Source organism: Myripristis murdjan, chromosome 6 (genome assembly GCF_902150065.1).
Source record: "Myripristis murdjan chromosome 6, fMyrMur1.1, whole genome shotgun sequence".
Taxonomy (NCBI): domain Eukaryota; kingdom Metazoa; phylum Chordata; class Actinopteri; order Holocentriformes; family Holocentridae; genus Myripristis; species Myripristis murdjan.
This window is the reverse complement of record NC_043985.1, coordinates 24,199,676-24,226,440: the sequence shown is the minus strand read 5'-3', so window position 1 is coordinate 24,226,440 and position 26,765 is coordinate 24,199,676. Positions and strand designations below refer to the sequence as shown.

The 26,765-nt window shown below is 41.3% G+C and overlaps 1 protein-coding gene across 1 annotated transcript in view; it reads left to right on the top strand.

Annotated features, from left to right (window-relative positions):
- The window catches only part of furinb (furin (paired basic amino acid cleaving enzyme) b), an 87,189-nt gene that overhangs the window by 57,214 nt on the left and 3,210 nt on the right, over positions 1-26,765 (top strand). The window contains exons 7-15 of the mRNA XM_030053703.1: positions 12,740-12,828; positions 17,362-17,534; positions 19,634-19,846; positions 21,578-21,678; positions 23,466-23,569; positions 23,710-23,827; positions 24,046-24,225; positions 24,577-24,704; positions 25,374-25,502. Of these exons, the coding sequence (XP_029909563.1) occupies positions 12,740-12,828; positions 17,362-17,534; positions 19,634-19,846; positions 21,578-21,678; positions 23,466-23,569; positions 23,710-23,827; positions 24,046-24,225; positions 24,577-24,704; positions 25,374-25,502 (1,235 nt within the window). The remainder of the gene's footprint in view (positions 1-12,739; positions 12,829-17,361; positions 17,535-19,633; positions 19,847-21,577; positions 21,679-23,465; positions 23,570-23,709; positions 23,828-24,045; positions 24,226-24,576; positions 24,705-25,373; positions 25,503-26,765) is intronic.

Sequence of the window (26,765 nt, the reverse complement as noted above, 5' to 3'; positions counted from 1 at the left end):
TTTTACTGTCAAAGTTACAGGAATTTAAAAAAAAAAAATGCTTTAACTTTTTTCATTATGAGGTATTTTGTGTATGTTGTTGCCAAAAAAATTTTTAATCCATTTTGAGTCCTGGCTGCAACGCCATAAAATTGGAAAAAAAAAAAAAATATGAGTGGGGCTAAACACTTACGGAAAGCTCAGTATCCTTGAGCAAACAAGAGGCTTTTCTCAATGGGTTAAGGAGACAGAAGAGATTTTCAATTAGAAATACATCATTTTGATTAAGCATCTTTATATCTGAATACTGACAAGTGTCTCTCAATCTGCTATTTCATATAGAAGATGCTGTCCACTCAACCAAAAATTAGTAAACCCCACCTTTAGCAACAAAACAGTAAGCATGGTACTTATAAGCCCCTTGTGTTGTCATGCTCTTGCAAGCATTTTACGTTTTGATAGAAGGAATCTCAGTCATTTTTAGTCGACTGGCTGTTTCTGAAAATGGAGCAAGAATGGGAGAAAAGGAGGAAAACTGCCCAGAAAAACTATGTTCTCGATTTTCTCTGACCCTCTTGCAATACAAAAGAATATCCTCTACTGTTTAGCTCAGACTTGTGCAGTTAGGCTATAGTTTACAAAGCTGTCACCCTTTGTCGACCATGAGCATTAGGCTGCTTCTGCTTGTTCTATTTATTCTGCTGTGGACCACTTGTTTATTTTCCTGATGGCCAGAGGCTGAGAGATAACTAGACATATTGTGAGATGATGGTGGAGCCCTCAGCCCTCAAACCTGATTGCTCTCTAGCTTCATGCAAAGTAAGTACCATGTGATTGAAACTACTTTTTCAGACAACTTTAAGGCCTTGTCCACAGTGATGCAAGATAGCTGCCCCAAGCCAAACACCAGTTTGCTATGCATTGCTGATCTGTACGTCCATTAAAAGTAGTGTCTTGTGCTGTCTAGCAGTGGTTCCCAAACTCTTTTTTTTAACCGCGGACTTGTTTTGGTCTTTGTTTTGACTGAAAACGACTTGCAGGTCCTGTTGCACTGACAGACACATTTGTGTCTTGGTCCTGACATACACTAAATGGAATAAAGTGTTACACCTACAGGAGCATTTATGACTTCCCATTCTCAATCCATGGGCATTAATATGGAGTTGTTGTTTACTGCTTTGTGTACTGGGGCAGTTATGATGGAACAGAAAAGGGCCTTCTTCAGACTGTTCCCGCAAAGTTGGAAGTAGAGAATTGCCTAAAATGTCTTGGTTGGCACAATGCAGTCAAGCAGAGTACGTTCTCCTTACGTCCCATCGTGTCTGATGCTGATGACAGCAAGCCCTGAACAGGAGGGCCATGTGCAGGAAACAATGACTATTTCCCTGCCCAGTTGCAACACATATGTTGTATGCATTCAGCAGGGCCTAATTTAATATTTTCAAATCTGAGCAATAACTTTTTTATTCACTTATGAACTCCATTGTACATGTAAAATTTGCATGAAGGAAAATCTATTGAGAAGAAAAATTATAATGTGAAACAAGCAGGTTCTGCAGCACCCATGGAAAGTTGTCACAGCACCCATTTTAGGAACCACTGGTCTAGAGCTTCATGAAGGGGATGGTAAAGCCATGGGATATACAAGGAAGAAAGCCTATTATATATACTCCTGGTTTCTTTGAGTTATCGGTATTCACAAACTTTTAACGATAGCAATCCTGACTAATTGGTGTCATGAAGGTGGTTAGCCTGTCTGCTGGCTCTGCCAGCACAGAATTTTCAAATCCAGCTACAATATGAGCATATAAAACAAGTGGGGCTTGTTAGAAATAGCCAGTGACATGTAACCTAGACTGATCCAGAGCAGTGAATTTGAGACCAGCATGGTGAAATTAGGTTGTTACAGTGGCAAAGGAAATAGAATGTAAAAATCAGCAATAAAATAGTATAAAATGCTAAAACTCTTAAAAGCAGTGCACTATAAATAATTGTGGAGTTATATAACTATATACTGTGTCAATGCATTAACTATAAAAGTTGGAAGTATTGGAAAGAGATGGATTACATTTATGTAGTCTGAAGGAGAACAGATCATTCAAATGACTAAACATGAGCAAATAGTCATGTTGCTGCCAAAGCTAGAGGATTGCAAGGAGGAAAATTGCAGATAATGTAAATGTTAATGTGTAAGAAAATAGCCTAATTACTGCCTGTAATTAAGGCACAGTGGGCACACTTTTTACATTGTGTTGTCATATTGAGGCTGTGAAAAGATTTTCTTATCACCAAGTCCACCTCATGTTCCGCAGGGCTGCATCAGACACGTTCAGGGTTCCTGTGAAAGAATTTCACCGCACTTAACTCAATATTTACTCATAGACGCAAATCATTAGCGCACACAAAAGAAATTGCAGGCACAGCCATTTCCAATCCAACACTTGATTAAATATCAGCTGCCATGAAAGCATGGGGTCGAGCACAATTCAGCTGCAGTTAGGCAATTAGAATACCAGAGGCGCTATTTAAATCTTGGGATTGTGCCTAGCCACTTTCAGAAAATGGCATCACCCGTGAGGAAGAGAGTGTATGGTCATGTCATCATAGTTGATTGGAATTTACATGTGTGCAACAAACAAGTAACAATCTGCATTACATTATAATATTACATAAATTTAAGTGGTCATGTGCACATTATTTCACAGCCCATCAAGCTGTAAAAAATATCTGCCTGTTGATGAAGTTAAAAAAAAAAAAAAAAACAGTAAATTGAAAGATTTTTTTTATGTGAGACATTTCAGCTAATAAAGCAATAGTGCATTATTGCTATGCTATTGAACAGACAATGCCTCTGTTGGTTTGAAAAGGCCATAGCTATCTGCCCCAATCATGAGACTGAAGTAATTTTGGATTACACATCATTACATTTATTCTAACAGCCACCTGCACCCCTGGTCTCTGTTTGACATCACCTCATGCTGCCTGCTGTTAGTTGTCAGTGGGGTTGAACCGGGAAATTTGGTCACTGTATTTGTGGTGACTTTAGGCATTGCAGACAATCATACATGATTGTGGTGTAGCCTAGTTGTATTTTGCAGTTTTGGTAAATGTCCTCATTTACCAGAATCGTCAGATGGTGGGATTATGGGCCCATGTGTTCCATCTATTGCTCCAGTGACATTTGGAAATGCTGCTATGGAGAAGAAATCAACTTTGGTGGTATTGATTTCATCTGCTGCTCGTTTAAAATGGATGTGTTGTCCCTGTCGCTGTAGCATTGCCTTCAGTTGCCCAGACAGTGCAAGAGTAATGGATGATTGCGACATCCCTAATGTATATAGAAAGTCTTCAGGGCCAAGAGATGAAAGGTTGCCAAATGTTTGGGCAACTCCTCGTCTCTGATTCCAACTTGAGCCTTATTTCTTCCAGTAGAGACAGAATTACATAACTTGGCAACCTATTCCTCTTCGTTATTTCATACTCTGACATCCCAAATAGCCCACTGAGCAATATTACATTGATTAGCTGTTTAAACGACATGAATGGTTATGAATGGCTAAGCTAAAAAATGTGTACAGAGAATTTAAAAGTGAAAGTTGAGTAGATGTCTGTTTCTACCACTATGTCTTTTAGGAAGCATAACAGCTGTTTATGCATTATTATCTCCACTACAGTTTGAAATGGAATATGTTTTCACCACATTACATCTTTTGTCTACTTCCCTGGCAGAATCGTATTTCAAATAGTTACCAGTGGTTTTGCACAAACTTTTGTTGAAAGGTTGATGATGGAGCAAAGGTCAGAGTAAGTGTAGCAGTGGGCGTGGCTTCTCACAAATGTGCACATCACTTTTGAACAGATTAATGTAATACCACAAAACTTTGTGGAAAGGTTGGGATAATTTATTTATTAATGAATTAGTTGACTCTGATTAGCCAAAGTGGGGCGTGTTAATGGACTTGAGTTCTCACTTAAAGCTTATAATTTCCTTATGGATTCACATAATACCATCAAATTTTGTTGGCCTATTAGTGGACACAAGTAGAGGCAAATCCTACATTACTGGCCCAATCAATCAACCAGCTTTGGGGCATGGAGGAGCTCATTTCTGGTATGAACATAACTTCCTTGCCAGTCCAGAACTTGGTACAGTGAAGGAAGGGCAGCCCTAATGGCCACTCAACAAATATTGTGCAGTTTGGCCATGTGATGCTGCAACTAAATAAACATATATGTTGTCCCACTGCAGGCTTAGTCATAAACATATGTTTCTCTCCTGTTGTGAAACAAAATGGCAAAATGGCATGGAAAAATCTAATTTGGTGAGAATCTGCCATGTTGAACTGGAATATTTTAACAGTTCTATAACATTTGTGCTCTACCCAGTGCCATATAGTAAATATGTCATAATGTATTTATTCCTTCATCTAAAACTGGGCTGTACATAGCCAAAACAGTCATGAGCTGTATGAAATCTCCTTATGAACTAGTAGCCATGGCAGTGCAAAAAATAACCTATGTTTTTTTAAGACACTCTCAATACTGTTTGAGGTGAAATTAGCTCTTCATGATTTGGTAAATCAGGTGACTGGATTAAATTGAATAAATGTGATAATTCCCCATTTTTGCATCTCAATAAAGACATACATCTGAGATGTTTAAATAATTTCTGAACCCTAGTTTTGTGCCAGCAAAATAAATATACATCTGGATTGTAAATCAAAAAATAATATTGGCATTCAGCCCATGCAACAATGAATTTCACTCCATACTAAACTGAGCTATGTTATAAGTCCTCTTCCATAGCTAGATTGCATAAATGTCCTGGAAACGCTACAAACATTTACTGTTTCTGATATAGTATTCTATTTCTAATACAGTAAATGATCTTGGAAAGCAACGTGGTTGCACCTCTGCCAGTTTCAGCAGCACTGCTGCCCTTCTTACTACCTGCTAATTCAAAAGTATCCCTAACAGACACTACTGATATTTTTGCAGTTTATTTTCATGAAGTCTATGGGATCTTCAAGGAATGGTGCTGCCAACTTACAAGAGAGCACGTTTGGATTTGATAGCCTGAATATAACCAGCTCAAGAGAAGTTTTGGGTTAGCTGTGCAGCCTCAGTTACCATGGTGATACCCCTCTTAAAGCTTGGTAATTTTCCCTGCTTTAAAGTAACCCCCCTTTATGACATGGGAAACTCCTGGTTAAACTTGAAGTTACCTTACTCACCCCATAATCTAACTCCATAGTTTACCCCCAAGGTGTGTCAGCAGTGTATGCCAAGTGTGACACTGTAAGAGATCTAATTTGTTTTTCTCATTAAGTTGCCTTGATTGCCTTTAAGCCATTACTTTAAGCCTGTTCTTTTGTCTGGCAAGCTTTATCCCATCCATTTCCAGTAACCCTCACTGAGTTATTGTGTATTTAATTTGTTTCATTCATGTCCTTTCAGACACCTAATCATTTAGTTGTGGTCATTTTGACCACAAAAGCTCCACTGAATGAATTGATAGGGTAGTGCCCTTTAATTTGGCTGTTGCTAGCTGCTGATGAATGGATCAGAGCAATGGTAAATTTTATTTAGAGGGTGGCATGGTGTCTCAGTGGTTAGGACTGTTGGCTTCCAGTAAGAGGGACCCAGGTTAAAATTCCAGCACCTAATCTTTTTGTTTGGAGTCCCCTTTTGTGTGAGTTTCCTTTGGTATTTCAAGCATAAGCAATTATGTTTTCCTGGTATAGGCTCTAACCCCCTGTGACCCTGAATGGGAATAAGCAGGTAAAGAAGATGAATGCATGAATATGGCTTTCTCAAACCCATAGCCATAAAATCTCATATTTGGAACAAACTCTTCTGATCTTTTTCTTCCCAACGATGGAGAGACCAGCTCCCTCGTTGGCCAGACTATGGAGAGATCTCCACTTCACAATCCAAAGTAACAGTTTGAACAGGCCAGCCTTAGGCCCCAGCTAAGCTGAGCGGAAAATAACCTAATCCCTTTAGCAGCACCAAGAATCCAGCTCCATTCATTCCCCCTAAAACAGATATAAACCCACAGAGCAGTGCCAAGAGACAGATCCTACAGTTCCGCCAAACATGGGTTAGGCATCAGTTACACTCAGCAATACATTTTGAACACACACTTTCTATATGACTTTGAGCATATGTGTGCATATGTGATTGTGTTCATCGACCCACATGAGAATGTAAGTTATCGAAGCTCGAGTTTCACCCTTTCTGTCTTTCTAGCTTTGTATGGGAAAGAGTCACATCAAAATGCATAACAAAATATGGTAGTTTCCTAGCTACTTTTCATGACTTCAAGTGTAGAACATGACTTGAGACATTTCATAATCTCTTTGGTTCACTCCTCATTCAGCGTTAGTCTAACCCACCATGCAAGACTTTATTTTCAGTACAACCTTTTACAGGACAGTTCGAGTTTTTATTTCTTGCACAGCCCATGCACTACAGTGCATGCATACCTAACATTAATATCGGGCATCTTCTAAAGCATGCAATTACTTATTTTGCTTTTTGAATGCATTGTTCTTATCTCTAATGAGAGCCATTTTGTTATGGTGCAAAAATAAACTTGCAAAGACTTGCAACTTACATAAGATAGGTAATCCATCACAGTGAACATCCTGCCCTATATTTTTTTTCCCAAAATTACTTTATCCTCACACTGGTTTTAAAACTCTGCAAGTGTTCTGGGGCAATCCTGTGCTGATGGGAACTCCGACATCCAGGACATCCACATGCTCACAACAAGTCGATTGTTACAGTTCGATGGGTCAAATTTTTGTCCAGTTTATCTTTTTAATTTAATTCACCCGTTTGTATATTAATCTGAATTTATTCTGTGACATTGCTAGCATTGTTGTTTAGCAGTAGCAACTTGTTCTACCTGTAGAAAAAAAAAACTGAACTGTAAGAGCTGTTTCATGGGGAATCCTGTTTCAAACTCAGACAGCCAGACAGTGCTGCCTTTGGCTCAGTCACATTGTCCTTTGATTCATGAGGAGAATATTCAAAAGTCCATCCAGCTGGAGGCGTGGCTTTGTGATATTAGGTTAAGAGTAAGGGGCAGTGAGAGTAAGATCATTTTAAAAAGGTAATTTTTTCAATTTAGGATTCTGAATGGATATAACTAGAGAAAGAGAGAGAGAGAGTGTGCGTGTACATGTTACATTGCATCATGTGCAGAGACTGCACTGGAAGACATGTGTATGCTCTCCACTAAATGTCAGGGCAAGGTTAACCACAATATTGTGCCCTGTCCCAAAGCAGAGAGATAAAAGCATTACCTTGCTCTGCCCCCCTCGCTCCTCCTGATAAGATAAAGGGGTCACATTGGCTGTGTGAATAGAGCGTCTTTAGTTCAGCAGTCTTTTCTCTGAGCTTTGTTGGGTCTTTTCTCCACATCCTCTGTCTGACCTGTTGAACTGGGTTTATATTCAGTTTCAAGCAAAAGCTGCATTATATATTTCTCACATGTTCGACACTGAGGTTAACAGGTGCACAGAGGTGACTCGGACACAGCATTTAGCCACTGCTGCTTCCCAGCTCACACATTCTAATTGTTAATTTCTCCAGTCTTTTTTTTTTTTTTTTAATTCTGCTGTCCTTTTATTCTTTTGTTTTCATATGCCTTTGTTATTTTCATGCTTTGTTCATTTAGTGGTAAAGCAGGTTTGTAATCTATTTAAACACTGCAATAATGATAATGAAGACAATCATCATTATTACAATTATTTTAACTGTCTTTCCCAGAAGTAAAGCAGCACTGTTCTTAAAGTGTTGTGTTTTCTCAGTCTCTGGTAGTTACTTTTCAAAATACACTTCTCTATGACTTCACTAGCCATTGTGGCCTCTGACACATTTTCAAATCTATTTTAAATGGACACAGAATGGAGACATTCAGTAAAGTGTCTCTGAAATCATTTCATTTCATGGACATTTGACAGATAAAAATGTGGCTTCAGCGTAAACCCTTTTGTCTGCCTTGGCACGTCTGATCCCCTCTGCACACATTAAGCTGTCTGGCCATTTGAACTGAAACCAATCCAGTCCAATCAGTCACTCTCACACACGACACACACACATGCGGAGAGTAATCAAAACAGCTGTTTGTTGGTCTGTGTGTGCATGGCCTCTGTAAATGGCTACCCTCCAGCATCAGACATTTAATCATGTGAAAATGCCTTCCCAAGCCCCTGGCTCTGTGTTCACGCTGTCCATCTGAGCTGGATCCCCTCCTTGGCACCACATCTGTGGCCATAGCTCTGTGGTCTAAGGATATTTTCTGTCTGTAGCACAAAGACCACTTTAAGATGCTATGGATGGAACAGTGAGCTTATTTCTTGCCAAGAATGCAAGCATGCGGGATTGTGGGCCAAGCCTTGTGCCTAGCCTCTGTGCTGTGGATCGGAGTTTTTGGCAAGTGCGGACAGTGTCAGGCTTTTTGGTTCTGTCTATTAAAGGATGATTAAAGAATGTGTTTCTGTGTGAGATAAGTATTTTCCTCTATAATTGTTCAGCAGTGTTGTGCCCCCACAGCAAGAAAATTAACTACACTGCTAGAGAAAAAATATGAGGAGTAAATTGCATTCTAAAATGTGCTAAATTTCCCTGTTGGACATTAAGTGTTGTCCTAATGTAATATTTATTATGATAATATTTTAAAAAAATATGACTTAAAGAAATGCAACCAGCACAAGAACCCTAAGTGACAAAACAGTTGGATGTGCAAAATAAACCTTAAGCGACACTGCTACATGACATTACAGAGGAAAAGTACGGAAATATCTTTCAAAAGTGTATGTGATCCTGTTAGTAAATGACGCACACAGGAGACACCTTTTATAGTTTTATGATTTTTATGTTGAGTAGTTGAACTTATGGAACATAGAAATGCAGCAGAACTTGACATTAATGCTGGAACTCGACTGGCTCTGTCAGGTTTGGGCTTAATTTCTGACTAAATTGTTTGGTTCGGGTAGGGTTTGGGGTGCGTATTCACTGTTGTTGTTGTTGTTAACAGGCAGAGCCAAAGAGCAATACAGCGTGCACTGGTTTGACTTTATTTACTCCAGTTTGTAATCCTATTGGTTCTCAATTGGGCTCAGCAATATGGACAAAGTCATTTATCACAATAGGTTTGACTGGATACCTCAGTATTGATATTGTGGCAAGATTAAAGGGATAACTGTCAGTGCTTTTGCAGAATATTTACACTATGAGATTTTTGATAAACAATAGTTAGTAATGTGGATTTGATGACCAGGCAGGTGGAGGTAAATAATAGCACATCTAGAGCAGTCTGTTAAGTTCAGAAAACTGCCTACCTTTACTATATTGCAGCCTTTAAAACCAGGAAAAGACAGACCAGACAAATATACCAAATTACAATATTACAGTATCCAAAATCTCATATGATATCTAGTCCTATATCACAATATAATGTCAATATGTTGCCGTGCCGTGTTCTCAGTAGGCATTAGTCTGCTTGATTATAGCCTATATTAAGCTATGGTGGCTCTCAATTTATTCATTAATAGACAGGAGCGTATTTTATGATAACAGGCAGTCCTCCTGGTTCCTGTCTCTCCCCGGGTGAGACTCGTCTCCCCTCATCTGTCAAACCATATCAGAGCCTACAGGATTATGAGGGGGAAAAAGGTTGGTTAGTGTTGAGATTATTATCTCACGGACAAATTAATTAATGCTTTTTTCAGGCTCGAGTCAGGCTCAGGCTGAGAAAAAGCTGTTATCTTTGAGATTCAGGTTGAGTTTGGACGGAACTTTTTGCAGTCAAAAGTCAGGTTGAGCTTTAAAATTTGGGCCCACGCTAAGCTCCAAAACGCAGTATGCTCATTGTTATGGCTGCTGCCATTGAAGATTCAGCACAGTGATTTTAATTTTTGATGTTTACATGGCACAAAGCTGGTAGGACTGAGCAAGCACCTCAACCTTCCTGTAACTGTGCCGTTCACTGCATAACAATATTTCTACCTCTGAAGAACAAATAACCAGTGTTGAAAGTTCAGCACTGAGCAGCAATATATGGTTTTGACTAGTTTGTCAAGTAGCTTGCTGGCGATTGATCAAATGCCTTGGCAGGTTATGGGGTACCTCTTTAATGGTATGCAGTCAGAGCATTCATTAAAACCTGGTTGTATCATATATCACGTATCGCTGGAAGTTGATTGGAATTCTAATCCTGTCTGATTTTACGTTAACAGCTGCTTTTGAGAATAGAGAAACTCAATTCTCATTGCACCGGATCCTTTAATGCATTTTGAAGTAAACTATTTAGCAGGACAGTGATGTAGTTTAACCTCGTGATTGCACGGATGCTATTTTAATGGGTTCTGTGATGTATTACATCCTGCCATATGTTGTGTCAAGATCCCCGTGTACAGGCATATCTGTCAGTGAAAAATAAGCTTTGTCAAGGCAGCTCATTGTGTGTTTAAAAATCACTCTAATGCCCACTCTCAGTGACAGCCAAGGTCATATAACAAATGGCATGTTAGGAAGCAGCAGCATTGTGTTTTTCACACACTATACTGCTTTTGTCACATGGTGTTTTTTTTTTTTTTTTTTTTTTTCAATGGGGAACCTTAGCGCTTGGTCTAGCAAAAAGGAGATTTCCTACTCTTTCAGAGGAAAACAACTGGTTTTCTCAGCCGAAATGTGTTAAGGCAGTGAACATTATTGAGAATTAGCGGGTGGGTAATACATCACAGAGCTACCTACAACCTAATCAGGATCCCAGCTGGAGATGCAGTTGTGCTTTGACCCTGTGAAATGACTTTGTCCTCTGCCGCATCATCAAGGAGGTGGGGGAATCAAACAAGGAAGTGTGTAATTTCTGATTCTTCTGAAACAATAATGAGGATATAATTAGCTGTTGTTCCGATAACATTCACACAGCACATCCCAGAGAGGGGAATGAAACTGTGCACCTCCTAATCAGATATCTGCACTATAATCAGGAAACAATCTTAATGACCTATGGTAAATGCCAAACGCTTATTCTGTTCCATCCATTCACATTCTGATCACATCGCCCCAACACCAAAAGGCAATGGAAAAGATTAAAGCCAATTCATTAACAATCTCTTTTTTGCCTGAAGCTGGGTAAAGCTTTAAATGTTTCAATTTAGATTTTTCACTGTCTTTTATGAAGTCTGTTCTACAGTTAACAAAGCGTGCCTTTTGGGATGGGAGTGGTAATTGTTTGTGCAGTTATAATCTACTCAATATCCAAACAATCCTACTTCACAGAGGTTAGCTATTGTGAGGGCACCTGTCTGAAACTCAATACTGCTCATAAGTATTGATGAAGGACTCGGTGAATAATTCATGCACATCAATAGCATCTCATATTTAATTCGAATGGCCTGTGGCCAGTGACTGTCGAGATGAAGTCAGTTTTAGACAGGTCTTTGTCCCCAAGTTTCACTAAAGTCATGTTCGATTGGAGGAGCCTCTGCCCACCTTACTGCGGTTTGTTAAAGTCAGATAAAGGAGACAAGGTACTCATCTTCTTGAAAAAAAAATTGACTTTTACCAAGGTTTATTGGAGAATAGCCAAAAAAGTTTTGCCAGAAAGACACAGCTTTTGCAACATCAAAAATTAGCTCTGCTCTTGTTGTTTTCCTTTTAAACCACAGTGTATGCAAAGCACAGGTCTTGTTTACTGCTTTCAAGAACACTGTTTGCCTGGGCATCCTCATGCCTCAGGAGGTTGGGGAATGACTGTGCATAGAATTGTGTGGATTTGTGTCCAACTTGATACCTTTTCGCCTGTCACATCCTATCTGCCTTCCATTTCTCCTGTCTTTACCCTTCCAGAAGGAGAAATGCCTTAGTGTTAAAGAAGTCACAGAGCATCTGTTGTTTTGCAAGCTCTAGCAAGATACCAAAAACCAATTTAAAAAAAAAACATTGTAAAAGTGCAAATATCAGCCATAATTCTTGTCCAATAGGGTTGTGAATTGTGACCAAAAAGATTAATTTTGTGGACAAGATATGCAATTTCAATGAGGTGTCAAAGAAAGGGCAGACAGGTCTTTCTGAATACAAGATGATTATGGTAGTTGTGTGAAAACAGCTATGAGGCAAAGATTTATTGTTGAGATTAAATGTCCACAGTAAAAGGCCGTTCACATCCTTCGTTAGGTAAATACTGCTGGATAAAAAATAGACATGGTTTGCCATAAATGATTTTCTCAAGGGCTGTAAACCACAGTGAATTTTGATGGGGCACTAGTCTAGTGGAGTCAAGTGTCTCACACCTGACTGACTGTGCCCTTCATACTTCTAATTGCTTGTCACATTCACCATGTAGGTCATTCGTCTTTGTGATGTTATACTAATACTTGAATTGTAAGGCATTTCATATTAATAGTCCTGTGATGTGAGGGAATATCAGGCCTACTGCCACCCATTGTTAATTCTCTAACCATGAATCTGCAGCAGTGTCTGATCCCTATCGTGATGCTATTTTCAGCTACATTTTGGAAGCTATTGTTAAAAAGCCCAGCAAGATTCAGATGATTATTTTGCCATACAAAGACAGGATTTTTTTTAATTATCATTTTGTCAGTTTTACTCAAATGATTGTGATGCTACTGCTTCATGTGTAACATTTTGTATTTTTATTTTTATTGTTTTGACAATCTGCTCTTTCTCACTACTATCCTTTGTCTGGCCTTTATCTATGTCTCTTTTCTGTTGTTTTCAGACATGGAACTCGCTGTGCAGGAGAAGTTGCAGCAGCAGCAAACAACGGGGTGTGCGGTGTCGGTGTGGCCTACAATGCCAAGATTGGAGGTGAGTGAGGCTTGCAACTAGGAGGCCAATACACTTGACTAATCAGCTGGTATTGCACTCTTAGAGCCCATCAGCTACCATCTGACAGTGATTTTAGCCTCTGGAGGCCAGGACCAATTTCCCGAGTTTAGCCGGAAACTGCTTGAATTTCCATTTCTTTTATTACGCGAGTGGAACATTATCCCACACAATAGACAAACACTGAGACTTGTTGTAGGTGTTTTAGGTTCAGATTACATTTCTGGCAATGCACTGCACCTGTTTCACTCCCAACCCAGACTGATTACCTGTATAAAACTACTTGGACTACAACGGAAATTGAAGTGGAAACCAGAACGCTTCTGATACCAAACTCTTGTCCCTTGCCTATAGACTCTATATATGACTATATAGAGAGTCTGTTTTAGAGACTAGATGATATTGTGATTCAACAAGTGATTTTTCCCGTGATAGCCATCATCTTCATTCTATTGTTGGTTACAAATGATTGGTGTAGTATGTATATTATCTTCTGTGAGGTAAAGCAAGGCTCCTTTATGTGACTGATATAATAAATGATTGTGAGTGTTGCAACTTCTGTGTAAAAAATATTATTTTTTCATCATCGGACACATATGTTTCCATGGCACCAACAACCGATTGACTACTTCCAGCTAATAAGCCCAAGAATCCTATTACCATGCATGACAGTTTGAAAGTCGTTTTATCTTACCGTTTGATCCACTGTTATTCAAAGCATTCACTCTTTGGGGAATCTGTAAAATGCTATGCAATTTCTGACCCTGACCAGCACTCAAGCTTTTTAAGAGCCCCAAGTGCAAATGTCTCAGGGGGCCCTTTTGGGGAGAGTCAGCACGGTGGCAGGCAACATTTCTGAATTGGATTTGCAGGTCAGGGAAGAGCAATTTGTTTGAAATCAGCACAACAAATGTAGAATACAAAGCGCTGTATTATCTTTCAAATAATACCATAAGAAACAGCAGCTGCAGCTCTTCCATTGCACACATCATGAGGTGTACGTGAGGCCCCATGCGTCCTCATGATGAGAGAAGTGAGTTATAATAACAATAATAAAGTACACACCATTATTTTGTTCTCCACAGTGACATTAAATATGCTTTTAATTAGCTCAGGGGTGACTCAGTGATAGCTAACGATAGTTACTTATAGATAAGAAATCATTATTTGAAAGCTGCTTTGAACCCTTTCAGCATGCATGATGTATATGTGTACCACATTAATTCAGAAGCTAACACAGCAAGCTAATACATTCTGCAGCAGGTTGTTAATTTTGTCATGTCGCCAGCCTTCCAAATGTTAGTTTTAAAGCTTGTGACATTTTGCACCATGATTCACCAGCACAACTTCTGTGATTAAAAGCCAAAGAGCCAAAAATAGGGTAGATTTTAACAAATTAAAAGGTTATAATGCAATATTTGTTTTTTTTTTACATTTTGGACCCTCTGAAGTCAACTGACCTTGCCTCTGTATTTTATAATTTGACATGTTTAAACTTGATGAATTTGAGGTCTGTTTCCAAAACTTCTGTTTTTCACATTTCAAAGCTGAGACTTAAGACTTTGATGTTAGCAGAGTGCCAGTGACACGCTCAGATGAAAAGACTCCAGGAGCACAACAGAGCAACTGGGAAGAAAACAGATGCACAAACTGTACAAGGACACTAAAATGATAAAATAAGTATTATACTTAAATGTATGGGTAAAAAAAACTCAAACTAAAAAGAAAGAACTCAAAAACAAGCCTTAGGTTTGTTCTGGCTCAGTATCAGAACGTGGTGGATTTACCATAAGTCAGCCATATCACCCAGCAGGAGGCGGGCCCACGCACGCTGCATGATGAGTGTAATGGAAGAGCCGGCACTGGACACTGGGGCCATACTTACAATCAGGCTCAATTTTTTTTTTTTTTTTTTATCACAGAGGGACAGCTCATCTATCAAAAACAGCTGTGGTAAAAAGCATTATGGAAATTGTGGCCCTTTTCTGATTTCAGGCTCTCGTGTACACAGTCTTATACCAATGATTATTTCATATTTTTCTGCAAAACTGCAAAGCCAATTTAGTTTTCCATTACTCTTGCACCGTAAATTTTCAGATTGATTGAATCAGTGAAACCATATGGATCCCAGCTATTTTGAATTCTGGGCACTACAAACAAATGGACAAAACACTCAGAACAACCTTGATGATGTTAGGATTAACACGACTCGCTGACTCTGTAGTAGATAAAGCAAAGCACAAACTAATCAACATGCAAATTTATTGATGCTCGTCTAGCCTGGATCCTTTTTTCACCATCAGCTTAGTTTAGTCTGCACGTATTTTGTTTTGTATCAATCACATATGTTAAAATGCACCTAGCTGTTTTATATACTTGCCTGAATATGCTGTTTTGTTTTGTTTTGTTTTGTTTTGTTTTTTCAAGCTTTTCCACAGTTGATCTAAAACAAAATACAGCAGCACAAATATTAGCCAGCCCCAGCTGCATTTGATACTCTGCTACAAACTGCAGTCTTTCTCTTGCCAATTAGGAAGAAGGCAAATTATATATTTTTTAATGAATTTTAGCGACTCCTGACAGGAGAATCAAACCCGAGTGTGATGTTGATGCCAAAATAAAACTTTTTCAACTCACCTTACATGTGTCTCCATAAACCCTTGGACATCTTGTCACCATTGTGTCAGTCAGTCACAATAAGAGCCTTGGGGTAGGCTGCCGCTGAAACATAGTAATTTAGCTGCCAACATGAGCCAATATCCTCCAAGAAATTATTCAGAAAAGCCCAGTTAAATATAACCTGTGAGCACAGATTCGGTCTCAAAGGTGTTATTTCAGAGCATCTTAAATATTTCTGTCCTTTGTAGAGAATTCCAAGGAGGCTTTTACTAACTTCTGTCACCAGACAATCTGTCAGTGACATGATGGCAGCCAACAAGACTCAGCGGAGCCCATAGGAGTCCCATCCACAGATGTTAGTCATAACTCTCCTTCTTTGTCTTCATTACCATTCATCTCCCACTCCGGCAGCTCGTTGGCCCCGTTCTCCTCATACATTATTCCTCTGTGGATCCGTTCATGTCGCGGGGTCACTGGATTGTTTATAAACAGCTGTGCCGTACTCTGAAATACCAATGGTGAATGTGTGAATGTGTGAATGTGTGCCTGCGTGCGTGTGTGTGTGTGTATAGGCACACGTGCTTGTGTAAGTGTGCACATGTATGTTTGTCTTGAGGGTGGGGTTGTTCTCCTCCCTTTGCTGTTGCAACCTAATTGCAATACCCTTACTGAGCAATGATTAGTTATTAGTGTTTAACCGCTGTAATTGACCCTCCTTGGCTCCCTCACTTTTTCTCTCCACTTACCTGTATTTCCCCCTCCTCCTGCACACACAGCACTCGTAGTTCCACTCCCACCTGCTGCCTCTAATGTCGCTGGAGGCGCACTCACACAGCAGCGTCTTAATAAGGGATTGCCAAGCCGCAGGACATTGATGAGAACTGTTACGACAGTGATCATCATTACGGCCGCAACACAGCCTGTGCCTTTATTTTAATTTTAGTTCTTCGTTTATTTATTTATTTATTTATTTATTCTTAGCATGCAAACTTGTGTTATGCTGACTCTTCACATCACCGCAAACATTACAGGCTTGGCTGCATCCCTGCTGGCATGTGTTTGTGTCTGCAGGGGCCAGGCAGGTTGTGTAGAATGGATTATTGAAGTCTTAATGTGGATGTCGTCCGTCATAGTGGTGCCTCTGAGGTCCGGGGGTTCTCTCACTGTAATGGACCTTATTTGAGGTTGGTTCATTTCACGCCTCTCCTCCGCCATTAATGTTGAGAGTGGTGATCTGAGGCAGCACACTTCAAAGGCTTCAACAGGGTTGCGTTCAGGTATGATGAAAGGTGACATTTGGCGCTACCCTGCGGACACGCCAGTCTGCTGGAAGCCCAGTAAACTCTGAGCCTGTGTGTGTGTGTGTGTGTGTGTGTGTGTGTGTGTGTGTGTGTTTGTGTCCATGTGTGTACATGTTGTCCTTTCTGTGTGATTGAGGGAGCCAGGCAGCATCCCTGGTATAATGACCGGCTGGCTATTTGTTTATGTAACACTAAAATTGTGTATTATCTGTTAGAGCAACATATGTGTCTGAGGCGGGGTACAGTTATTCATCAAAGCTGGAACACGCTGTGAAGTGTTTTGTTTTTCTGTCTTTTGTTTCTCCTCGTATTCTGTTTTTGTTGTGGCAGCAGATAAAATGAGAATTTGTGGTCTGACTGATTCCTTTGTGTCTCCTAATCTGGTCAATCTGACAAACTTTCTGTTTATAGCATTACATTTCTGTCTTTTTTCTTCTTCGTCTTCTTGGGTTTCACCATTTCTTCTCCCTTCTAAAACTAGAATTCACACCCTCACTTTCTCTGAGCCATTTGTCATTCTGTCAGTCTTTCCCCCCATCTCTCCTCACATCTTGTTTATGCTAATGTAGTCTGAACTGTGTGTGCCTTGTTACAGGAGTGCGTATGTTGGATGGGGAGGTGACGGATGTGGTGGAAGCCCATTCCCTTAGCCTCAACCCACAGCACATCCACATCTACAGTGCCAGCTGGGGCCCAGAAGATGATGGCAAGTCTCTGGATGGCCCTGCCAAGCTGGCCAAGGAGGCTTTTCTCCAGGGAATCACCAAGGTCAGTCAGAGCAAAAGCTTTGACTTTGGATGTACTGACGTCTGCCCGTTTGTATTTCCAGCGTCACAGTAAGCAATCCATGAAGCAATTTCTACCATGTTAGCAAAAAGGATGCCATGGTATTGGAAAAGTCAGCAGTGTTGGTCAGCAAGTCCTTTAGTGACAGGCATTCGTGCTGCATACATTAAAAGAAAATCAGAAAAGACATGAATATATTTTTACCAAATCCTATAAGATGATAGGTTTTCTTCTTTTTTTCCCAGATGGAGAATGAGACAAATCCTCTGTTCATCCTATCCCCTGCTAAATGTCCTCTAAATAGTCCTTGTGGGTTGGATTGACTAAACCGTCACCGAATGTGACATATTATCTAAGGCTAATGTCATTTCACATGTCTCAGCATGTTACATCAACAGACAGACGTTAGCAGAAAAGCAAAATGGAAAATGGGAGATGGGAGAAAGGAGAAACAGAGGAGAAATTGCTGATACAAAGCAAGACTTAGGTGGAAGCAGCACAGTAATTGCTGTATAAATGACTGAAACTGCTAATTTCCAGTAGAAAAGGATGATTCATACATCACAAATGTATGACGCTCTGTTTATCATGGTGCATTAGCGAGAAATAATTGCCTGACAGCAGCACAACAGGACCTTTCTGGTTCAGCATCTGTTCTGCTGGCATTAAGATAACCTCTGGCACTCAGGTATTACCAGCTGGCCTTTGTAACCTGCAGCCGAGGCAGGGTCAGGCCATAAATAAGCCCGGGAAGTTCAGGAGCATCACACAGAGCTTCATGACCACCAGTTGGATGCAATACAGTTAACACAGGGTCATAATACAAGTGGAACTCCATTTATGCCAAATTTTTGGAAGGTAATTTTGAAGAAGACCAGCTCAGAAGATGAAATGGATGCTCATTTTGAAACACGCTGTACGAGCTAATAAGGAGCACTTTTAGATAAGTGTTTGAGCATGGAAATTCCTATGATTACACACAAGTCTTTTCTAAGTTCAGATAAGGTGCTTTTGTACACTTGTGAGCATCAAACGTCAGCAATTAACCATTCCAGAGGAAGCACTGCTGAAAGAGCCATGATAAGGAGCCAAACGATTTGAGCATTGTTGTATTCATCAGGCATGATAGGACAAGAGTAGTGTGTGTGTGTGTGTGTGTGTGTGTGTGTGTGTTTTGCTCTTTTTCTTAAAAAAAAAAAATAATAATAATACAGATCCATAATCCATAATACAGAAAAGACTAAAAGTGTCAGAGAAGGTTTTTTTTCTGTTTCTCTGAGTGTATTCTTCTGAATCAGTGCTGCAGAGAAAGAGGTGGTCTACATCTGTATGATACAAAGTTCCATAACCACCGCTTCTTGTATTTATCTCTGCCAGAGTTTACGGTGAAACGAATTGTGTAGTCTGCTCAGCCATCGGGCCGCGCGATGTTCATCCTCTGCTGTTTTCTTCCCACCTTATCAATTTCTTGCCTCCCATCAGTTGTTTCGTTTTGCCTGCTCCATATAAGTGGAATTTAAGAGAGGTCTCTCCAGTTCCCTTTATCTGTTTCCCTCACCCCATCTATTTCGTGTTCTCCTTTACAAGTGAATATGTTATCCACCCACTTGTAGTTTCTGAGGAAGCAAAAAAAAAGATAATAGTTTCATTCTATCTGTCTGAGTTGACGCCGTTCAACTTTGATAGAAGACTCAACTTTAATTGTTTCAATTTACTCAGAAATGATGGGCCCCCTGATTAATGATGAACGGAAATGCGACTTGTGAGGAAAATATGTACTTAAGAGATTGGAGCACATAATCTAGCGGCTTTCCCAGATACCAAATTGTCATTTATCAGTTGGCAAATTATAGTCAGCTTGAGTACATTTTATAATTACATTCCTGCTGTTTGATATCTGGCTTTCTGCCGCTGTGAATTGCCTGACATTATGATATATAGAATTGCCTATGAAATACAGCTGAGATAAACATCTTCAGAGGCACGTTTTCACACTTGAGTCTCATTGTCTCTCGTACCTTTGGCGCGCATATCTATAGATTACGACTGTGTCTGATTACATATGTCTCTGTGTGCCTCAGGGTCGTGGCGGATTAGGCTCCATCTTTGTGTGGGCCTCGGGTAACGGTGGTCGGGAGCAGGACAGCTGTAACTGCGACGGCTACACCAACAGCATCTACACTCTGTCCATCAGCAGCACCACCCAGTCCGGCAACGTGCCCTGGTACAGCGAGCCGTGCTCCTCTACCCTCGCCACCACCTTCAGCTCTGGAAACCCAGGGGAGAAACAGATTGTAAGTGTTAAGGCACACACACACACATATACACAACATCTTTGCCACTGTAAACAAAATGCGAACTGCAGAATTGTCCTTAACAAGACTCTGATAAACACTGTAGTTTAACAGATACTTTTTCTTCAGTCTGATGCCCATAATTACATTATGAATGTGTATTTGACAGTGATTTATTTTTCGGTATTATTGTTACACCACATTATGCATAACAACATCCTCTGGCTAGACGAACTTCTCAAAACAAAATTCATGAAACACATACACATTCTACAAGTGTGTTCAGATTTTTCTGTAAGACATAAGCAAGTTTTGTTTTTTTCCGCTGACCTGACCTTATCCGTCAACCAAATGCCGAAACACTCATGAAAGGTCAATATTTCACACACCACTGTACAGGTCAGGGCCAAATAACACAGCCATCTAGAGCTGATTCTTATATAAGACAAAGAAAATTGTGTCACACGCATGCACATTTATCCACCCACTCTCAAAACCAAAAAAAAAACAGCATTAATCTGTCAAAAACGGGATTGACTGATGTGTAACAATACAGTGAGCAGAGCTGACAAACATTGAGAGACGCCACACGCTCCCTTCAAGCTGCTTGTCAGCGGTAGAAAGGCTTGCCTCGGGGAGGCAGAATAACATAAAACACCCACAAATCTCTCATTCTCTCCAAAATACACCAGAGGAATGCTGCAGGCAAGCAACACAACTACTCAGGGGTTTCAAATTGAAGTAATTTTGGAATGAAGCAATCACTGCATGCTGCTACTAATGCACTGGTATTGTGGCAGTCAGAAGCCACCATTTGTCTTTGGCTTCTAAGGATTTAATCACACCTGCTTTCTTTGGTCCCAACTCTACTGGAAAAGTTAACTTTGTTTTATTTTTGTATGTGGCTCTTTTTGGATCACACTGCCAAGTTCACACTAATCAAAAATCAAACTAATGGAATATACCATATATCAGACTACACTCTTTTTAAAGTTATGTACTATCAGAAAAAAAAAGTTGTCCCCTGTTGTAAAAAAAAGCTTCCACGAAAAGCTGACACACCTCCCACTTATTCTCCAAAACAAGCCTGATTTTGCTGTACAACACTGCACTTCATTGGCAGTGAGGCCTCGACAGTGCCTCAGTCTTCTTTTATACATTTCTAAGGTATAACAGCAGGCAGACATCTTTCCGCTCATCTAATCTGGTATGTTCCAGCTACAGTAGGAGATACAGGCCATTAGCGCCCCAAGCTGTCAGGCAGAAAGTCGCACAGCAAGAATCTTTCCCTAACCTTCAGAGTTCGCCTTGCCCCATGGCATCTTGTAATTTCTGACGTGTCCTCATCTTTTGACCCAGACAGGCCTCATTAACTTTATGCCTGTGGCAGAGACCGAGAGCAGAGGTATACTCTGTAGTGCTACCGATACTCACTGTCCTCCTTGACTAATCTGACTTGTCTTGACATTCCCCGCCCCGGCAGCAACCCTTTGTCAGGGATCCACACATCTTTGATTGAACTTACCTGCTGATTCTGTCCTCCCTCCCGTCATGGGCAGCTCCAGGCAGAACTCACATACTCCTCAGCGCTCTGCCATCAAACACTCAACTCCTTTCACCATGAACTTCACTCAAACTGAAGTGGAAAACTTACTGTGTCATAACAACCATCTCTCTCTCCCTCTGTATCTCCGTGCACTTCTCTCTCTCTCTCCTTCTTCTGTCTCCAAGGTGACCACAGACCTGAGGCAGAAATGCACTGACTCTCACACAGGGACGTCAGCTTCAGCCCCACTGGCTGCTGGAATCATCGCTCTGACTCTGGAGGCCAAGTGAGTGAGAGTGAGACATCATTTTCCTGTAGGATTACAGCTCCTATTTTAGTTGCAGGCTGTACAGAGAAAAGCCTTTACTGCGCAAAATCAAAAAAAAAGTAAACAGTAAATTTTCAGTCTATCCCACTGTATTGTAAACTCCCTTTGTTGAGTGGGACTTTTTGTTTGTGAAATGGGGTGTGTGCGCGTGTGCATGTGCGTGCAAGCACGTCTGGAGCCGCGCACACGCGTCTGGGAGTGAGCGTTGGCCTCTATCCCAGCCCAGAAATTCGCTCCTCAGCAAATTAAGCTTTTGATAATCAGTTAATTAGCAAGGCAAATCAGCAGTTACAGCCCACACAGACATCTGAATTCCTTTAGGGCCCGTAGCAAAGATTTCTGCTGTAGAATATCTCTCATTATCTCTCACTCAGGACTTCAAGTGTCAGAATCCAAGTTTCTGTCAGCGGCTCCAGTATGTCATAGTGTGGTCATATCTGTAGTTCCATTTGTGTTTGTCAACCCTCCCATCAGTCAGCGGACCTCTGCTCTGCATAATCGTCCATATTTCCTCATTAGGGATTGTCTGACAGGTGTCAGATCAAATTAAATGTTGCCTCACACCCCAAGCTCCAGCTCTTAATTGTATATTCTGGGAGTGCATCCTCACCATTCCTTCTCAGTGTAGCACCATCAACAGTGATTTTCAAGCCCTCAGCAGGCCACTTTCCCACAGAGAAGGGCACCGACTTGCAGAAGTGAAGTTAAGCCCGTCTAGACGATCTCTCGCTTGCTTTCAATGACAAACTAGTGGCAATCTGTCTCAATGAGCAGATCACCTTCGCACTTCACACTGACAGGCAGTGGTAATAACTGGGTGGCTAATATATCTGAGTTGGACCACGCTGAAATTCATAGAGATGGAATCATTTAATAGGCGGAGTGCTGTTTCGGCTTTCTAGCGTGTTTTTTTTTTTTTTTTTCCCTCCCTTCTCAGCGAGGTGACATTGAGTAGATGGGGGTTCTTGTCCATTAATAACATATGAGAGGGTGTGAGATGTGAATGCTGATGTGGAGGGTTGCAAAGGTGAGGCGCCACAGTGCAATTCTGTGTTTCTATTTCTGTCGGCCATGCGCGATTGCACGGAGCGAGCAGTAAAGCCATGTGATTCATGGTTTGATTATCTTAACCCGTGGAGCTGCTTTTTCTCTCGTTGCTGACTCAAAGGCTTCTCTCTCCTCTGCTGTCTCTCAGTAAATCTGTACAAAGGGCTTTTTTTTATTTTTTTTTTTATTGGTCCTCTACTGTGCGGAAGGTGACCCGTCCCCCAATCCCAGAACTCATTTGAAACTATCATTACAGACAGGGCTGGACACAGTCCTCCAGGGTGTTGTAGCCGCAGTTTTACTGTGTTCCCTGACCTTTCAACACAATAGGTTATGATATACCTTTTATAATGGTGTTTTACACCAGTGTTAAAACCATAATGTGAACCCATATCTCCGTTATGGTAGACTGACATAATCCCTCAGGGCTTCCTCTGTGCCAGTATAGGATGTTTCAAAGCTGTATGGCTGCCCTTACTATATACACTAAGCTAGTGTTGTCACATACCAGGTGTGTCTGCAACCTCTTGACATTTTCTGTATCCTGTGACTCCTCACATTTCCTCTGCAGTGTTGTATTTAGCTTAAAGTAGGCCAAGCCCTGCTCCCCTCACTGCATAATACTTAATATGATGCCTTTAGTGATGCCACGGCAGAAAGCTAATACTATTACTTTGTTTCCTTGCATCCCTCCACAGTATGAACCTGACCTGGAGGGATATGCAGCACCTGGTGGTGAGAACGTCCCGTCCCGGCCACCTCAGCGCTGTCGACTGGAAGACCAATGGAGTGGGACGAAGGGGTAGGGAGCAGGCGCAGTCATTTGTCCAAATCAACCATTGGCACTGTGTTATCATCATGAATAGTGGACTGTTCATTACTTCTCATTTTCTCCATATCTCTCCACCCCCTCCCTTTCTTGCTTCATCCTTTTTCTCACAGTGAGTCATTCGTATGGTTACGGGCTGCTGGATGCAGGTGCCATGGTGGCCTTGGCACAGAACTGGACGTCGGTGGGGCCGCAGCACCAGTGTGTTCACACCATGCTCACAGATTCAAGGTTAGGAGGGTTGAGTGAGCATGTGTGTGTGTGTGTGTGCCTGAACTCTCCTCTTTTGTCTGCACCACTCAGCCTGTTCAGTTTCCTCCTCCAAACTAGAAGAAAGGAGCAGGAAGAGTTATGTGGATTTTTTGAGGTTATGGCCATTATAGCATGTCCATTTCTGTATCCGCACCATATTAATCGCACCCTCCTTCCTCCACTTGTCATCCTTGTAGAGATATTGGGAACAAGCTGGTTTTCAGCAAGAATGTGGACGCCTGCTGGGGTCAACCAGAGTACGTCAGCTCCCTGGAGCATGTCCAGGCTCGCCTCACTCTGTCGTACAACCAGAGAGGAAAACTGGCCATTCATCTCATCAGCCCTCTGGGCACACGCTCCACCCTGCTGTCCCCCAGGTAAATATTAAAACATACTCATAACTAACATGCCACTCAGCTAGGCCACAGGGAAATATCACACACATAAACACACACTCACACCATCCTCCTACCCTTGATGTAAATCTCTCTCTTGTTCTCTCTCTTTCCCTCTCCCTTTCTCTCTTACACACACATATATATAACCCAGTTGGCCTCCAGCTACACATTCATTGCATTTTGCTGCACCCTTGGTAAATTCTATGCGCACACAAGCATTCCCATAAATGCAGTTTGTCTCACAAGCCAAACACTGAACTTTTTCTTCCTGCTCACACAAGGAGAATAGCTCTCTCGAACAAATGCACTGTCCTTCACCTTCTCTTTCAGGCCTGATGACTTCTCCTCAGAAGGGTTTAATGACTGGGCCTTCATGACAACTCACTCGTGGGATGAGGATCCTCAAGGGGAGTGGACCTTGGAAATAGAGAATGTTGCAGCAAACGGACGGGACTATGGTAACACAATGCATCTCCATTACCCTAAAGAGTGTGTTCACATGGCTTCAGAGTCACATTCAGCTGGAAATCACTGCCCCCTCATTACCTCAAGTCGTCTTTCATGCTTTCACCCTTATCTGAATCCCCTCTCCACCTTTCCACCCTTTGTTTCACATTTCCTCTGTAATGGTGCATAATGATATCAAGGGAAACGCTCTCATAAGCACATCCGGATTAAAACCTTACATAGCTGCTGAGCTGAGATGGATCCATTTGAAAAAAAAAAATACTCTGCAACCGTTTGATGAAACAGCTTGCTCTCAGAACTTAAATCTCTAGGGAGGTTTTTTTTTTTTTTTGTCTAAACATTGGGCTATATTCTCTTTCAAAAGGCAAAAGGCACTACATTCTCATTCTGAAAGGAGTTAACTTGTTAGGTCCTAGAGCTTTCCTGTGGCATTGTTTACTTTGAGTAGTAGGGGAAATGAGATCGGCACAGATCTCTTGCTTTGCTTGTGTTGATCCTCCCCCACTACTGTGCTGAGTTCACTCACTTTCCTTGTTTCCCTTCTTTCCACCCCCATATCTTCTACTCATGTTTCTCAGCCAGCTCACCTTGCTCTTTGTCTCGGGAGTGTTGAATTGATATTCTCTTGCACACCTCCTGCTCCCCCTGCTCTCTCTCAGGTGTGTTGAGTCAGTTCACCCTCATCCTGTGGGGCACTGGACCCAGCGCAGTTAATCCATCATCGTCCAACTTCCCTCGCCCGTCCAACAACAGCTGCAAGACCTTTGATGCCCAGCAGATCTGTATAGGTGAGACTCTTTGGCCACTGCTGCTACTTTTACTGTTAAACACTGAACATTAGCCAGTTAAGCTGAATGCCTTCATCTCATTTGTGTCGAAAGTACCACACACTCTTTGTTAGTTTTATGTACACCTTTTTATCTGCCATAAGTGCTAATACAGGTAATAGTTTTGTCTGTCTAACTCCTACTGGATGTTAATGTTAGCACCGCTTTTGCCCACCTACTCAATACTACAAGCAAACAGCAGCATGCCCATCCCGACGGTGCTTCCGTAAATTCATCCAATAAGTGATCTAGGGGGAAAAAATACTCAACCATATCTATTCCAACATAAAGCATGCATATACAGTACAGCCTTATCTCTCATACCTATGCCGGTCAGATCGCCTCTCATTGCTCTTTATCCCAGCATACCGCCCCCTCAGGAGGAAAGCACAGCCAAACACAAAGACTATGAAAACTTGAGCAAAGGGAGCACTCTCTTAGCTACAGGACCACTTTGCACAAAGAGAATGGAATATATTCAAACAACAGGACACAGCGAAATACAGAGAGGCTGCACTGCTATGTGGTCTGACACTGAACACCACGAAAACAAAGGAAGTCATCACCGACTTCAGGAAGCACAGAGCAGACCCTGCCCCTATTTACATCAACGGGGACTTTGTGAAAAGGGTTGCCACTTTCAAATTCCTGGGAATTCACATTCCTGGGGACCCCCTCTGGTCTGCATACACCACTGCGGTTGCTAAGAAGGCACGGCGGCAACTACAGTGACTAACAGCGAGTGAGGCCCTGCGTGACTTTCTGAGCATGCTGAGGAAAAACAGGCTGGAGCCACTTCTCCATCGAGAGCATGCTGGCGTATTAGGGGTGTAAATCACAAATCAAAATATGATATTACATCATTTCTTTGGACAAAGATGCAATATTTGCTGATATCACAAAGTCGGCCACAATATGATTCAATTCAGTTTAGGGGCCTACGATGGATATGAGACAATATCATATGCCAATTTCACACAATCAGCTACATTACAACTCCATGTTTCTGTTTCAGGTTGTTCCTCATGTTTCCTGAGTATTTTGTCTCGTACGGGCATTGTTTGCATGTGGCATGTGATTTGTCAGTTGACCCATCTTTTCTCTGACATCCACAATATTTCCGTATTTCTGATTTATTCTCGAGAGATGAGTCGATGTCCTTATTGGCTTTTTCTTGGCTGCTGGCTGTGGCTGCCAGTATCTGCCTGGTGCTAGCACTAGTTG